The sequence below is a fragment of the Paramacrobiotus metropolitanus genome, unplaced genomic scaffold (genome assembly GCF_019649055.1).
Source record: "Paramacrobiotus metropolitanus isolate TYO unplaced genomic scaffold, Prichtersi_v1.0 Parri_scaffold0000013, whole genome shotgun sequence".
Taxonomy (NCBI): domain Eukaryota; kingdom Metazoa; phylum Tardigrada; class Eutardigrada; order Parachela; family Macrobiotidae; genus Paramacrobiotus; species Paramacrobiotus metropolitanus.
In genome coordinates, this window is record NW_026570233.1 from 1,567,635 (window position 1) to 1,583,621 (window position 15,987).

Here is a 15,987-nt window from a genome sequence, read left to right on the forward strand (position 1 = left end):
AGGAACGCAAGAAATAATGGTTGATACTCCAGACATTGTCAGCGAGGAGAGTACATTACACTGAATTACAGTAATTACTGTGCAGCTGCAAGCGGCGACTTTAGAGGATGCTTTGCTGCTAAATGCGGGGCAACGTATTAACAGAGTTATCATGCAGCGAAGCGATGTATTTGTTGTATTCCTCCATTTCACAAACGTCCTCAAGGGGTATCGTGCTATTTCCACGCGGACAATAAGAGATGAATGTCCGGTTCATGGTGTGATCGGTGTCGTTGTCCGTCTGAACACGGGAAACCAAATAGGTATACACCCGCTCTGAAGATTCGTGTCTCCCATTCTTTATAAGACCGGTGGCCACTGAGTAGAACGCCATCCTGCTTAGATTGACTTCCAGACCTTGGACGGTAAAGCTCCCCTCAAGCAACACGGAGCACCGTAAACCCTTCAGACCATCCCATGCGGTATAGAGCTCTAATAGCGGGTTTTGCATTGTGGACAGCCAGGACAGCTACAAAACTGGCAGTGGATTTGGTATACAGCCTTGAGAACAAAGTTAGGAGAATACGGTGATACTTATAATAATGCGACAGGTGTTTCACTACATATGCCCCAGAGTTATATCATATTTCTTTAGCTTTCTTGGTGAAGTATTACTTTTGCTGTACCTTAATCAATTTAATAATGGAAATAAAATACCAACTTCGATTCCTGTCGATTCCGGTTGCATTTTGTCTGTCAGAGTGTTCCAACCAAATTTTGTGGTGATGTTACGCTCATCAGCCAAACAGTAAATACCAGGAGAATTGTTTGTATCGCCTTTCTAGAAAGTGAGGTAGAATGTTTTTTTTTTAAATTTTAAAGTGTAGACGTTCATTCGGTTGAAAAATTATTAGAAAAAGGTGTGTTGTACCTCGGAAAAGCTTAAGCCAACCCAGTTGTGGGTTATTCCACCGAATGCTTTCGCCAGTAGCGGAGAACCCCAAAGGTCAATGCGTGTTGAACCGAACGGACCGGCTTGGACGGTCACTACAGCGTCGCAGTAATGGAATTTCACTTCCCCGTCGCTTTTCACTGGACACCCGTTCGGTATGCCGATACACACATTACCATTGTATCCACACACGTTTTCCTTCACGACTTGCGAGTTTCCCATTATGACCATTAGCACGAGCAAGCCAAAGCAGACCATGGAAAAGATACGCATTTTGTAACGAAATAATTTATGGGAAAAAAGGGTAATTTCAAACATACTCAAAGTCGAGTAAGGCGAGTTCGCGATTTAAATACCTTCTCACTGTATACATACGAAAACGACCGGCATTTGAGAGCTTCGAACAGATCACATAAATTTCGGACTAATGTTCATGTTTCTTTTGTTTTTTATTGTTTTCAGGTAAGCGTTATGTGCACCAGATGCGACAGTTTACGACTTGTGTTAGTTAATGTGTACGAAAGTTAGGTACACCAATCAAGGTATATTTATGGTTAATTTTGCCTATTCAGTGACGACTGCAGTGCTGTGAGCATGTTTTCCGTGATTTTTGCGTGATCGTCTTTGATGTTGCAGCAAAACTTGCATTTTGTGTACGGCTAACAATAAGCAAGGTGCCGGCAGGCGGCATGTACAGAGTAGGCACATTACCTGCTGCAGTAAATTAGGATACGAAAGTGCGACTCTTTCCATGTTATTTGACGGAAACTTCCGAAATAGACAAAATGTTGCGTTGATACCATTAAGGCAACACAAAACATTTAAGAAAAAAATTATTTTATGATTCTAAGTCTATATCTGTACGAGTATGCATTATTTTGCTGGTGTTATATGTCGCAAGACGTTTCACTGGTCGTTTTACACTGGACAAAAATGGCGGCCAAAGTGACGAAAGACACGGCCTGAAAAAAATATAACCCAGTGTTTACAGTGTGCCATATAATTCCTTACAACGGTTGCAATAGTTCGTACAATAGTTTCAATAGTTCGGCACAGTACGTCATTGTTTGCTTGCTACCCGTAAGAGACATCCTTAACTTATGCAGTAACTTCAGTAGCAAATTAGTAAGGTCTTATCGTACTCGTACGACGTACAGTACGAAAGATGTACTTTCATCATCAGTTACATGTATTTTGAAACATACTTGACTAGAAACCTTTATGCCAAACCGCTTTCTGATAAATTATCTGATATTAGTTTATCAATAAAGCCTAAATGTTCGCTCATGTGATTTTTGACAGAGAACATCATGGGAGGCATTGGAAGAAATACGATATGACGGCACTGATGGAGTCACGGTAGGCAGTGACGGAAGTCAATGCACTATTTTACAACACCGGCCACAGAGTTCTTACAAGTTTACGACTAAACTAGTCCGTTCAACAAGTGGAACCACTGGATAGTTTCGTCGGGCATACCGATACCACTTACTGGTTCCCCGGCGAATTGTTGGCATGCTTGACGATTTAACCTGTGGCCCATTTAAACAAAGGTCATCAAAAAAGATTTCAGAATAGGTCATAAATCAGTTACTGGCTAGCTTCTCTTTGCCATGCAGCTGCTGCACGGCTAGATTTTTGCGGGATTTTATTTCGAAATGTGTCTTTTCACGCAATGCACGTTGCACGGTGCGTAGGAAATAAATGCACTTTCTTGAACGTTTCCAGCCGATCTTCGCAATTGACGTCATTTTATGTTTTTCTGTGAAATGCATTTGTTTGCAATAAGTAAGAATGTGCTGCAATGCCCATCACTCAAGCCTACAAAATTAAATTAATAATTAAAGAAAACTTGTCATTCTGTCTACAATATGTACAAGTAAGCACATCAAACACCTGTACAATTGTTTGCCAAACATACAGATACATATTGCACAAATCGAGCGACACAGGCTGGTAAATGAATGAACGCCAAAAATAAATGTTTCGCTTTGCATTATAGTACTCTGTAAGGAAAGAGGACTCATTGGTTGATATGCAGCTACAGAAAACGTTGCTTGTTGAGTATGCTGCTACGTATTAACAGAGTCGTCGTGTTGTGAAGCAATCGAGCGCGCCACATATCTATTATATTCCGTCATGTCACAAAAGTCCTCCAGCGGTGCGGTGGTATTTCCACGCGGACAATAGGAGACGAACGATCGGTCCGTGCTGCGACCGCTACCTTTGCTTGTCCTGACACGGGAGGCCCTGTAAGTGTATGTACACCCTTCCGGAAGATTCTACTGTGCCGTCGGTGACGAGACCGGTGGCCACCGAGTAGAACGCCATCTTGCCTAAATCGATACCCTGGCTGATGATAAGTGATCATTCTGGCGCCATTGGGCGCCACCCTGATCCACTGCCCCAGAAGCAGCAACCCCCAACTGCCCCTGGAATTAAATAATAAATTAAAATAAATAATAAATTATTATTTACAAAATTAAAATAAACGTCTGACCAAATTAATATTTTAAATATTAATAAGGCCGGCAACCAACCACCCATGGGCCAAAGTGACGTAGGTCGCTACCTGCGAAGCAGGCGTCAGCCAGCCCGCGGGTGGTCAGGCTGTGCGGTACATATAGCGGTCATAAGTACTGTACTGTACTTAGTTGTCTCATCTCTGCAGCCTCAAAGAAGTGGGACTCAGTACGTACTGGCTACTCTCGCTGCTGTGCGCTGCAAACGTCTACTTATTCCCTGCTGCTTGTACACGCAGGCTTATGGAAGATAGAAAGAAAGAATGCAAGCCGTGTGCAAAGTCACAGCTGTATTGCTGGCCGCTGCTTATTTATTCAGTGTGCTCATTTTCATGTCTTCAGTGGTAGACTGATAAAAAAACTGCATGTGGAGGAAAAATGGCCATCTAGCTCAAGTTCTCATGGCTCTTATCAGCGTAATGAAGCGTAAACAGTGTCTTACAGCAGAGAGAATTTTAGCTGTAATGGCATCATAGTCTTATCTCCTGGTAATTTTTTCTCTTTCAAAAACCGTCGGCCCAGAGAATGAGAGGAAAAATGAGGTAAGTCGCGATGTTGAAAACTAACTCAACCATCAGTTGATTATTTGCGCATTCAGTTCAGTCATTTGCATTTGAAATGATGTTTTGCCAGGCTAGAATATTTGTTAACAGCTCTTATGTGACATAACTATAATAACTGTATTCATTCTAATTGACCTGTGTGTTTACCGTGCATAACAATGGCAGTGGTTTTTAACCTTATTATTGCCGGGGCTGTAATGGGTGTAATTACTGTATGCAGCGTTGCTTACGGACAGTACTATCCCATCGTCGCTACCAACACCGCCGTCGCCGCCGCCGCTTGTCCATACTTCTGCACCTGCAAGCCTACAATCTGGCAGTGCTCAAGCAGCAGCTCGATGACCTGGCCGCTGGATAATCAACCGCATGTCGTTGTGAGAGGTGTGAAGATGTTGGATATGACAGGATCGGATGTGAATGTGCTCCCGAATTGGCCGCCAACCCATAATTTCCCGGATTTGCAACTGATCTTCCTGGTCAACACAATTTTTGACGGTTATCAATGTCGTGAATTGGAGTGCCTGGAGAAACTGGGTCTGAAGATCATCGCTCCCCGATGCGGAAAAGGTTAATTACCAATAAAAAGTTTCTGTAAATAGTTTTCTTGACTCAGAATCGTTTCCCATCGAAATAAGTTTCACGCAGAAAATGTATATCCATCCGTAGACAAGCGTAACGGCTGCGCGTATGCCCCGTGCTGTCCGTGGTCCAGCCGCCCTACACCAACCGGGTTTCCAACACCCTGGCCTTTGCCATATCCGCCCAAAGTCTTCACTACCACCCATGCTGGTAAGTAAAGATTCAGTCAAACATTATTTTCGATAGAAGGTTCGGATAGTTCTTGTTGTATGTATGTAGCTGCCGCTATAACTACAACAACGGCCGGGGCGGTGGCGCCTGCGGCAAGCACAAAAATTGTGCAAGCGACGATTACATCACCTGCCCCTTTATTAATTACGGTTAGGCAAGAGAGCAAAAGCAGTAGCAGCAGCAGTAGCAGCAGCAGCAGCAGCACCACCACCACCACGACAGAATCGGCATTTACGTCGAGTGATGATAGCGCATACGTTGTTTCTCCTGTCTTGACCGATGCTGCTACGGCCGTGATAGATCCCACCACCATAAAATTTCGAATTTATCGTCAACTTTATCTATGCTGTTGTCTCCACCTGCAGACATTCGTTTTGAAATAAATAATATCCACCCTTCCTCCGTCCCATTGTCCACGGAAATAGAAAATGAAATGGACACCAGCAGCAGCACTAGCGCGCCTGCTGCTACCACATATCAGGTGATAAACAGTTTCCCGACGACAGCACCACGGTTCATACCCAAGTTACTGAAACCTTTATGGATGAAGGGATAGTAGCGGGGAGTTGGTGGCGCTGATCGGAAGGATTATGGAAACGATCGTTCATCTATCCCCCGTTTTCCTCGGAAAACAATATAACTTCAACGAGAAGCTACATACCCGATATTTTCACCACCGCTACCGCTGCTGTATTTGACCACGAGTTATCAGCGGCCATCTCCACCACCACCACCAGCACCAATTCCGTCTCTGTTATCAGATATGTTGCTGAGTCGTCGTCGTCATCGACGACGACGACACCCGCGTCACCCGCGTCGACATTGGCGACGGTGAACCAAACGGGAGACAATTCAAGCGTAGCAGATGTATTAATCTTGATCAGTACTGACGGCAGCGATGTAAACATATCCGGAACAGATAACAACATGTCTAACCACTCTTACCTTCTTGAGGAGGAGGTCGTTCACCCGACTCTGCAGCTACAGCCATGTCAACCATGTCCACCGTGCTTTTTTAGGTAGTAGCAGTGGCAACGACAACGATGACGACGACAACAACTACAACAACAACAAAGCCAGCCACAGCAGCAGCAGCAGTGCACCACTTCTGGATACTAGCGGAATAATCGGGATCGCTGTGGGAATTGTCCTGCTCGTCCTGGCTATCCTGGGATGCGCGGCATCACGCTACAATTTATTTCAGCGCTGCATGGCACGGCTGCACGCACACAGGACTGTCGATCTTTTTGCGGTTCGAATTCCCAGAACTCCATCCGCTCCGCCACATCCCTTTGGTGGCCCTGGCAACGGCCGCCAACCACCGCGCTCATCGCGCCCATCAACATTCTTGGGATTCCATAACTCTAACGCTAATCTAAGAGGTCCTGGCCGCCAGGATCCGCTGCAACAACAGCTTCGCCTCATCATCCACCTTGTCCAAATGACGGTAAGTATGCGTGCATGTGGCACGCCAGCCGTGCTTTTGTGTTGCGTGTCTTTTTAGTTGATAATCATAAACAGCGCTTATAGACGTTACCGGGTTTGACGGCATTAACACCGCTGACCCTAACCAGGAGTGGGAAAATGTGAATTTGCGACTCGACAACAGTATTAATCGTCTAGGCGAAAGAGTTAGTGTCATGCGGGCAGCTCTGTCTCGCGGAGAACAACAGCAGCCGCCGCCACAACTACCGCACAGGCAGCCGGGGAATTTTTCCCTGGAAAGCGTTTCTGGAAGCAACCCACCATCAGATTCCTCTTATCACAGCGCCATCGACCCGGAGCGATACAACAACACAGGTATCACCGCAGTGTTGCTTGGTTAATTGTGTTAAACAGTTGTGTGATTTGTGTGGTAATGATATCTGTAGACCGGGAAGCTGTTAACGATAGTATGGCCCATTTCGTGGAGAATATGGATGAACGGACCAGAAGACTGTCTGCTGTGTGGAGCCGAAGCGTGACGGACCCAGCCTTTCCCGCCCATATGGCCGCCTTCTCGACCAGTATTCTGTATGATACTGTTGCAAGTGGACCGGAAGGAGAGCGTCAGATGGCTGATGGAATTCGAGCGTGGCGCGAAATGGACTTGGAAGTTCGGGCACAGGGTGGTCCAAGCGATGAATTTGAAGCGCAGCGTGAAGAATTCAAACGTCGCCGCGAGCGTTTCAAGCGACTTCGGCGTCAGACACAGTAATTCGATCATCGGTTGCGTTTCCTTGATTGATACATTGTATGTATATACCTATACCCACACAATTTTGTATTTTAATACCCAGAACTAAGGTTTTGAAATTTGTTACGGAATTGCTTTTAGTTGATCTTTTGTTATATGGCTGCATAATGTTGGAGCTTTTTTGTTTCGACAATTCCTGTTATTTCCTATGCTGGATCACTTACGTTTACATTATGTTCCCGGGATGGCAAGTTTGTACAGTCACTTTTTTTATTTCTTGGATGTTTCATTGGTTGAACAACAAAACATTTCCTTCGTTGTTAACAAAAGGCGGCTTATCAACTAAAATTCCACGCATATGCCCAGTTTGAATTCGTTAACAGATTTGAATCATCATCGTTGTCGCAACACGGCCGTTCCGTAAGTCAACCTCGTTTTACACACGCTTGCAGACAAACGTATTAGCCTGACATGCTAAGCAAATCATGCATAATTTCCCATTTTTCGTACAATGACAGTCGAGCAGCTTCTGCAATGCTGGCACTGAACAAATTGATTAAAGTAGTTCTTTATAACCTGGAAGATATGCCGAAGATTGAAGTGGCGGTAAAGTTCTAGGTAGTTGTATTTCTGGTAAACATCATGAGAAAATCCTCGTGGCAGATCCACCTCTGTTCCAGTGCGTTTAATGGCTGTTGTTCGCAAAGCGTTTTGAAAATAGGTGTCCAGAGGAATGAGGCTTTGTTCCATGAGGTTTTGGAACTGGTAAAGTTTACTACGCGTGTGATGTTAATCATCGTGTAGCGGTAGCGTAGAATGGGCTTGGGAAGAGGCTATATAAAAACAGAACGCCATAAGTAACTGAAAAATTTGAAATTGAGGATGTCGATAAGGCTTACCAGGATTATGGAGCACGTCTTGGTGCACAGCTGCAGCTCGTTCCGTATCTGGCCGGTGTCGAGATATCCAGTGTACTTTTCGCTGCTCCTGCATCGGGGTGCTTTGGCGGAGTGAAATAGCTGCTGTCATTGTTGTTGTTGTCGGAGATGGTTCATTAGTTTCCAAAGGTGAAGGGGTGAATTATATGGCGAACGATATCGGTAAATCATACTGGGTCGGAAGCTAAATCTTTGCCGCCCGTTTGTCCTACTGTTATAACCACTGCTCATGGTGATGCCGGCGCCGTCGTCGTCGTCGGTGTCGTTGTCGATGTCGTCGCTGCCTTGGAAACAGAGGCGATGCGGGGTGGAGAATCCAAGATTTCTAATAAAAGTCGAATATAATGTACCAGTAGTTTCCGAGCAAGTAGCCTAGCAGCATCCGCTTTTGCCAGGTGTGTTGTTGGTCCGCTCCCTATTATAAAGAGATCTTCGTTGGCAATTGCTGCCTGATAATTCCAGTTGTTCGCGTCGATGGACGGAAGTCGGCGGTATTCCAAATCAAAACCGAGTATGTTTGCTAGGCTTTCCGCGAGTGCCTGATAAGGCGGTTGTTTTCTCGGGGCGAGAGAGGATGGATCTGGCGTAGGCGCTGATTTACTGGTAGTAGTTGTGATGGTAGTGGTGTTAGTGGATGTGGATCCTGATTGTTGCTGCCTTCTTTCGCTTTCCAACACTTCCAAGAGTTTGGTATGGTAATTCCGCAATAAAATAGCAAGTAATTTTTTAGCCGCGTCCTGTTTGGCTGTCGCTGTTGACTTTCCAACACCTATTGCAAAATGTGTTCAGCCAAAATGCCGGCTTGGTGTTTGCAGCAAAACGGTTCGTTAACTTTCTTTGGAACACTCTTGTAGTCAATTTTAAAAGATAAAAGTTTCCCGATAGAACTAACAATAGTTGTAAAGAAGCGGCGCACCATTCCCAAAATCCGCAAAACTGCACTGACTGCAGCATCGAATTACGCCGGGTGATAGCTATTATATATTATACGGCTTGCATATCGGATCTGCTTAGTTGCAATGCTCACATGCCGTGCTGATTCTAGCCGCATCAGCCCCCTGGATCGATGGGCCGGGTCTGTGCGATAGTTGCCCATGCGCCTCACCCCCTGTTGTGAGACGTCCAGCGGAGTATAAGTCACATAATGTCACCACAACTGTTTTGTGTGTTCAGCGTGTTTATCACCCTGTATAAAAGCGGTGCACAAAGACAAAGAATGACGTGTGAATAAGAACTTGGCTTTTCGAGATTTCTGACAACCTTCTGCTCGTAAGCGGATGCAAAAATCGAATTATATCTCCGATCATAAATTGTTGTGTAATCAGGAAAGGCCCCCCTCCCGCATGACTATAGATTATTTGCTGGCGGTGGAGCTGATTATTGTTCTTGATACGTGGAATTATTCAGAGAGGCTCTGCTGCTACCGCTTCCGCTTCCGCTGTTGCTAAGAAACACAAAACCCGGCAAAAAAGGTAAGAAAGCTGCAATGGCGCGAAAAAAGTTATTACCAGCAACCGCCACTGAAAGTCGGCGAAAGGCTTCCTTTCTGAAATCGCTCTATACTGATATTACGTCACCGGGGTATTTGGGTGGAACGATGACTCTATACCGGCTTGCTAAAGAGGCAGAGAAAGCTAAGCACCTGACGGTAACCCTACAGGACGTCAAGGATTTTCTTTCTGAGCAAAAGACTCATACGTTGCACAGGCCTACCCGAATTAAATTTAAGAAATTAAAAAATTTTTGCGTTGGCGTGGATAACGTTTGGCATGGTGACCTGGTGGAGCTGCAGAAAGTTAAAAAATTTAATGAAAAGTTCCGCTACATTCTAACGACAGTAGACTGCGTTAGTCGTTTTGCTACATCGTACCCGCTGGTCAACAAATCGGGTGAAACTGTTTCGAAAGCGCTGGATATAATTTTTCAAAAGCGGCGGCCCGTTGTTTTGGTGAGAATGAATAACGAGACTGAACAGCACACGCTATCCTAAATATACAGAAAGCTTTTGTAAATTTAACTGTTTTAGTTACTGATGCGGGAAAAGAGTTCATCAATGAAAAAGCAAAATCCGTATACGACAAACACGGCATACGCCACCAAATATCGTCTTCAAGATTTAAAGCCGCGCTAGCGACGTTTCAATCGAACTCTTAAAACGACATTATTCCGTCATTTTACGTTCACGAAGAGTTCAAATTGGTTTTCAGCGTTGCAAAATATTATTCAAAATTATAATGGAAGCGTACATAGTGCTGTGAAAATGAAGCCGGGAGAAATCACGGTCAGCAATCAATCGCAGTTATTTAAACTGGGCCAGGAAAAGCGGTTTATTAAGTTGCAGAAGGCAGCTTTTAAAGTTGGTGACAGAGTCCGGATTGCACTTAAGAAATCAACATTCAGCAAGGGATACACTCAAACGTTCTCCGATGAAATTTTTCAAATTTCCGAAATTTTGTTTGGGCCGGTGATAACGTATCGTCTGCAGACGCTCGATCGCGTACCGAAAACTCTCTTGGAAGGCAATCGGCCACTGCAGTTTTATAAGGAAGATATTTCCAGAGTGGGGTCAGGAAGAATTAAATGAAATTCTGAAACTGTATGATCAGTCAGTTGTGAACTTTTCATATTTATAAGGTAAACCTGTCTTTTTGTAGGAAACCATGATGGAGGGAGGATTTTATACCGTACTGCATAGCGGAGCTTCCGTGGCTTATGGCTCACTGGTGCTGCGCAACACCGCCACACAATTTTCCAATAAACAACAACTACCGATTTTATCCTACTACGAACAGCAAGTGCCTTGGGAGGTTGCCCTGGTTAGGGCGTTCACTTCAGCGGAGCTCAGCACCATCCACCTGAGCATCGGCAGCTGACAGTCTGCGTAAACAGTGCTGATAGCCAACTTTATTTAGATGCCTACCTTGCGGAGGCTGAATTCGACAAATCGCCGCGTGACTTCGTTGCTGCCGTGTCAAAGGCAGTCCAGATGATGGTCACCAATATGGCTGGAGTAATTGCGCCTTTAATTTTGCTGCAAGAAGGAAAGTTGCACTGGCTGAGTCAGAACGAGCAGGTGCAAATTGTCAATAGAGGTAACCTGCTGTCGGTGGTACTGGGTCTGCTCTACGATGACGATGCCGGCGTAATGCGTCAAGAAGTGGCTGCAAGCGCATATTTTCACGATCAAAACTTCCAAAAATATGGAGACACTCGGCTCATTCGAAATCGTCTGCCGGTGGACACGCAGCGGGGGCGCAAGCAGGCCATTATCTGCATGAATCAAATAGTTTCTTTTGCCTTCGGAAATCGGACGGAAAATATTCTCGCGGTAGCCAGTGTCGATGATTTGGAAGAAAGGTTATGAACCAAAAGTCGCATGTATGTCCCCGTCAAAACTGGTTCTACAAGTCCAATCCCACTGTTACCATCCAATCAGACTGGAAAATGCCTTGGAATGAAAATGCTCTGGGAGAAACCACTCTGACGCTCCATTATCGAAAATGCCAATCCAATAATGGGAGAGCGGAAAAATCGGAGACTTCTTTTCGTGAGTGAGTAGTTCTGCGGTTTTGCTAATTTGTAACCAGCAGCGTTTTTTGTGAAACGAATGTGTGTTGCGTATTTCTTGGAACGTGAAAAGCGAAAACGTTAGTGTTTGTCTGATTGTTTGTGGATCTGCTTGATGTTTAACGGAAAAGAGCGTTGTTGCACCGCCGACTATAAAAAGAAGAAGACCTAACCATTCAGCATTCAGTCTGTGCTAGTAGTTTGTGGTACTCTCTTAAAACGGCTCGCTATCGGAGAAAAACAAGTGGGAAAAGAAGAAGAAGGAGAGGGCGCATAATTAAACGAACAATTGTCAATCAACGGCTGTAATTGGGCGAGGGCCGATATTTGGCACGAGAAAAAGACGACGAGGGCGAGGCCGACGTAGGCGAAGACGTACTTTCGAACCGGATTATTTCAAAAGGTCACAAAGGAAAAAGTCTAGCTTCAATAGTCTAGTTCACACGCACGCACACACACGCAAACAGTTGGAATGGCTACCCTAAAAAACCAGTATACAATCGAGAAGTTTCCAGACGAGCTTCAGCTGTTTGATCCACCCGTATCACAATCTACAGTAGAATCGTATCATTATACGGATGTCATGCCACTGAATCAAATTGTAAACAACACTGACGTTATTGAATTTCTCATTCCTGCAACTGAATATTACTTAGACCTGTCAGATGTGCTGCTGAAAATGAAATGCCAGATTTTGGATCGTGATCCTACCAAAGTTCTTGGAGTGATCAAGGCTCAGCAGCCTATACGAGCTGTAGTTGTACCTGCACAGCCTGCTCCAGTCGTCCAGCCAGATTCTTCTGCTGACGCTGGCGCAGAAGCTTCTAGTGCATCTAATGCCATAGTCTCACAGCACCCACCACCACCGCCACCGCAGCCGCCGCCACCGCCGCCGCCGCCACCGCCGCCGCCGGCGCCCAGGCCAAATCAACAACAACAACAGCAAGGCTTGATGACAAGCAATAGCAACGCGGCGGGGCAAAGTTACATTGACAATCCTTTAGCCGACCCATCTATTGCCCGTTTGGTGGGGAATTAGATTTCGCCGACAGAGGTCATTATACCAACGTGTTAAACACTCAGGGTGTGCGTGATGCGGCTCCAGTTAATTTACTATTTTACATGATGTTTGAGCGTGTGGAAATCGAAATAAATGGGACGCCTTTTGTTGTCAACTACAATAATTATGGCTACAAAGGCTATATGCATACGCTGCTAAACTATTCTCGAGGGTGAAAAAGCATCTGCTCCGACCTATAATGTGGTTCAGAGATAAGTTAAGCCGAATTCAGCCACAAAATACCATGGATAGTGTGGACTTAACGAACCCTGAATTAAATCAAGGACTCTTGGCGCTACGATTTGACAAAAGAAGGAAGGTATTCGAAATGGTGGGGAAAATAATGCACGAATTGTTCTTTCTCGAACAGTACTTACTACCGGAAGTTTCTATTCGAATTCGACTTTTCAAGCGCAATCCTTCTTTTATCTTATGTCTGACGATATTGCTCCTAATTATTACCTTAATTTTTTGGATATGCGGCTGATCACTCGTTTTGTTAAATTGTCACAAAAAACGCAGGACCAAATGCAAAAGCGGCTATTGTCACAGCCGGCGATTTATAAAATGTACGCAGCTAGCGATGTCCGCAGTCGGGCATTAATCCCTGGTCAGCGGCAGTATACGATCGACAACTTTTTTGGTTCCGAGAAAATACCAAATAGAATTGTTTTTGCTATGGTCACTCACGACGCCTATCTAGGAAACTACCGCAAAAATCCAATAAATTTCCAGCACTTCAACCTTGAGGAAATAACGCTAATAGTCGATAATCAGATTCTATCGTATAAGCTCGATTTTAAAACGGGCACTATGCCATGCTTTACATTGCGTTGGCATGTCAACTCGGCAATAGAGATTATGCCTGCTCCACCGACACATCGTATGCCGACATTCGCTACGGAACGGTACAAATGATTGTTTTAATTAACGCTCTATCGTTAGAATTTTCTTATCGTTATGTATTTGATTTGTGTTTTGTGTTTTTCTCGCAGAGCATCTTCCCTTTTGATTTGACGCCCAATCATGATATCGATGATATTCCGGTCGAAAGGAGACAGCTCGCTCGATTAGAGCTTAAATTCGCTGCGCCGCTAGAAGAACCTGTCGAACTGCTTGTATTTTCTGAGCAGCCGCGCATTTTTCAAATTGATAAGAGCAAGAAATTTATTAATGTCATGTGAAGGTCACTAGCAAGTTATAGTGTTAGTTTTGTCGTTCGGTCGTTTTCTACTACGTAAATCATCATGTGTCTGTTCTCTTAGATTATTAAAGCATCCGAAAAGCATCGAGTCGATTTTCTGTGATTTATTAAATATCATACACACGACAGCAGATCATAAAAGACGGTGTCATAAAGAAAAAACATACCTGACGTGCACAAACCATTATTACGATTTTTTTACGTGTGATAGTTATCGAAAAATTCATGCAAAAGTTTACGGGACAGAGAGCAGTTTGACAACATCAAAGGTTTTATATACGAAACGCTTTTTACAAAAGTAGGATCGTTCAACAGCTGTTTATAAGCTTGATAAACACGACCGAGATCGTCAACAATAACCTGTTCGGGTGCGGTGTCCCATCCGCTCGCTTAATCATGCGCCGAATAGCTTCCATAGGCTTCACATCCATAAAAAGGTTAAATCCGGAATAATAAAGGACGCTGAAGTGGCTTCCCCTTCGCTGGTTTCAATGCTCTTCATCCAGTCCATATCATGTCCACGGGCACTGCCGTAGGCCAAATCGGATAGGATATAGCGGTCCACAATAACAATATTTCCGTCGGCTAAATTACTGCGAATGTCATTAATGAGTATCTGGCGTCTCGCGGAAAGGATAAGATAGGTAGCGCGGGTGTGAACAAGGTCACGGTTAGATAAGGCAAGAACAGAGGCTCGGAATAAGTCAGGCAATGCTGGCTGGGTGAGGCAGTTCGACATGGAAAGGTCATTGTGTAAGGAAACATTATACCCCATATTGGCAAGCGCATCAGCAAGTATGACAGATCCATTGGTTTTCTCTGCGGTGTTAATTCCTTCGAATACAATTAAAAACGGCTTCGGTTTTGTCTGTTTCTGGTTGCACTGCTGCTGCTGCTGCTGATGCAACATATCCATGATCGTAATGTGCTGCAAAATGAAATGAAACACTATGTAAGCTGCTGTTACACGGATATATAGGCACAGTACTGAAAATGCTTCAGGAAGCGAAGCGAGAACGAGCTGTCTGTAGTGAGAATGAAAGAAACCTTACTTTGCTCAGTCATTCATCTTCATGCGTTTGGATGGTGATGGTTTCCCCCACTGGTATAGTCACTCCCTCCAGCTTCCTCACCGCTAGCTCCTCCTCTAAGCTGAATGGCCGGCGCATTAGCTTCGGCAAGCCGATCCGCTAGTTCAACAACAATACTTTTGATGTTGTTAGCGTAATCAGAATTCCTCCTCAAGAAGTCGGTTAAGCCCACTTCACAGAACCACTTGAACGCTGCGTCTCGGTAAATCCAGGTTTCTCGACTCATGCCCGCTGCGTGGGCTGGACCTAATACGCTGTCCCTGAGAGCGGTTGTAACACGTCGCGCCGTATTGATTCGGTCCGGGCGCAACAATCTTTCAGGGTCAAGATATCTGGAAAGTGGTTTCTCAGCGAGGCAACTGGATGACAGGTTTTTGGCCGGTGTAACTACCTCCTTCTTAGTGGAAACATTATTAAAGCCGGTGGTGGCATCCATTGGTGACGACGGTGGTGTAATCGTCGTGGCGGTGACAATAGGGTCCATAAAATTACGGCACGCAAAACCGTTATGATTGGGTGGAATGTAAAGCACTGAAGACATTGCCGACTGTGCTCCTGATGAAGGAGGATTTTGTTCTGCAGGCAGATGGAAAAACGACGCCATTGGATATTCATGCTGTTGCTGCTGCTGCTGCTGCTGCTGCGGCGGCGGGTCAGCGTGAAAGGTCATCATCCCTCCTGCAGAAGCGAACGGTGGCGGCGCAAAGGCGAGATTCTGCATTCTGTGGTCGACAGCCGCCGACTGTTGCCACAGTGAAGCCAAAGAACAGTGCCGGTGGCGGGGGCAGCGGCGGCTGAGAACTGCAGTGAAACTTTGCAGAGAACGTAGTTGGGTTGCTGTTGTTGCTGATGCTGTTGTAGGAGCTGGTCAGGCTGGTGGTATTGCGGAAATGCAGAAAGGAATTGACTAAGAGTTGTTGCGGTTGCCGATGGCGACAGGTCCGACAGCTGCGCTGGCTGAAAGTGATTACGCAACTGTTCGGTGGCTGGCAAGGACATGCTGTGTGAGAACTGATGCGGATGTAGCAGTGGCAATGCTTGATGCGGGGACTTTTGGAGTCCTGCTGTTGTGGCTGTTGTTGTTGTTGCTGTTGTTGTTGCGCTACGATCATCCCGTCGGCCGTG

General features: G+C 45.2%; 3 protein-coding genes across 3 annotated transcripts; 1 reads left to right on the forward strand and 2 right to left on the reverse strand.

Moving 5' to 3' along the window:
• Positions 1-118: 118 nt before the first annotated feature.
• On the reverse strand, positions 119-1,207 carry LOC129584225 (uncharacterized). The gene is made up of 3 exons (XM_055476344.1): positions 911-1,207; positions 701-820; positions 119-508 (listed from the first exon to the last, which is right to left on the reverse strand). Exons 1-3 carry the CDS (start codon positions 1,202-1,204, stop codon positions 119-121), a joined length of 804 nt encoding a protein of 267 aa, XP_055332319.1. The 5' UTR covers positions 1,205-1,207.
• Positions 1,208-3,845: 2,638 nt separating this feature from the next.
• On the forward strand, positions 3,846-7,123 carry LOC129584227 (uncharacterized). Its single transcript, XM_055476345.1, has 8 exons — positions 3,846-3,995; positions 4,237-4,583; positions 4,683-4,805; positions 4,875-5,066; positions 5,846-6,039; positions 6,207-6,273; positions 6,357-6,626; positions 6,698-7,123. The coding sequence occupies exons 1-8, from the start codon at positions 3,979-3,981 to the stop codon at positions 7,021-7,023; spliced, it is 1,536 nt and encodes a 511-aa protein (XP_055332320.1). The 5' UTR covers positions 3,846-3,978; the 3' UTR covers positions 7,024-7,123.
• Positions 7,124-14,192: 7,069 nt separating this feature from the next.
• LOC129584228 (uncharacterized) lies at positions 14,193-14,687 on the reverse strand. Its single transcript, XM_055476346.1, has one exon. It carries the CDS (start codon positions 14,685-14,687, stop codon positions 14,193-14,195), a length of 495 nt encoding a protein of 164 aa, XP_055332321.1.
• Positions 14,688-15,987: the final 1,300 nt, after the last annotated feature.

Bases quoted from the DNA above. Each gene is read 5' to 3' on its own strand.
- LOC129584225 (XM_055476344.1), bottom strand. From the start codon at position 1,204: ATGCGTATCTTTTCCATGGTCTGCTTTGGCTTGCTCGTGCTAATGGTC. The intron at 821-910 runs GTACAACACACC...CTCACTTTCTAG, and splicing joins TTGGCTTAAGCTTTTCCGAG to AAAGGCGATACAAACAATTC. The intron at 509-700 runs GTTGGTATTTTA...CCAGTTTTGTAG, and splicing joins CGGAATCGACAGGAATCGAA to CTGTCCTGGCTGTCCACAAT.
- LOC129584227 (XM_055476345.1), top strand. The intron at 4,806-4,874 runs GTAAGTAAAGAT...GTATGTATGTAG, and splicing joins CTTCACTACCACCCATGCTG to CTGCCGCTATAACTACAACA. The intron at 6,040-6,206 runs GCACGGCTGCAC...CGCTAATCTAAG, and splicing joins ATTTATTTCAGCGCTGCATG to AGGTCCTGGCCGCCAGGATC.
- LOC129584228 (XM_055476346.1), bottom strand. From the start codon at position 14,687: ATGGATATGTTGCATCAGCAGCAGCAGCAGCAGTGCAACCAGAAACAG.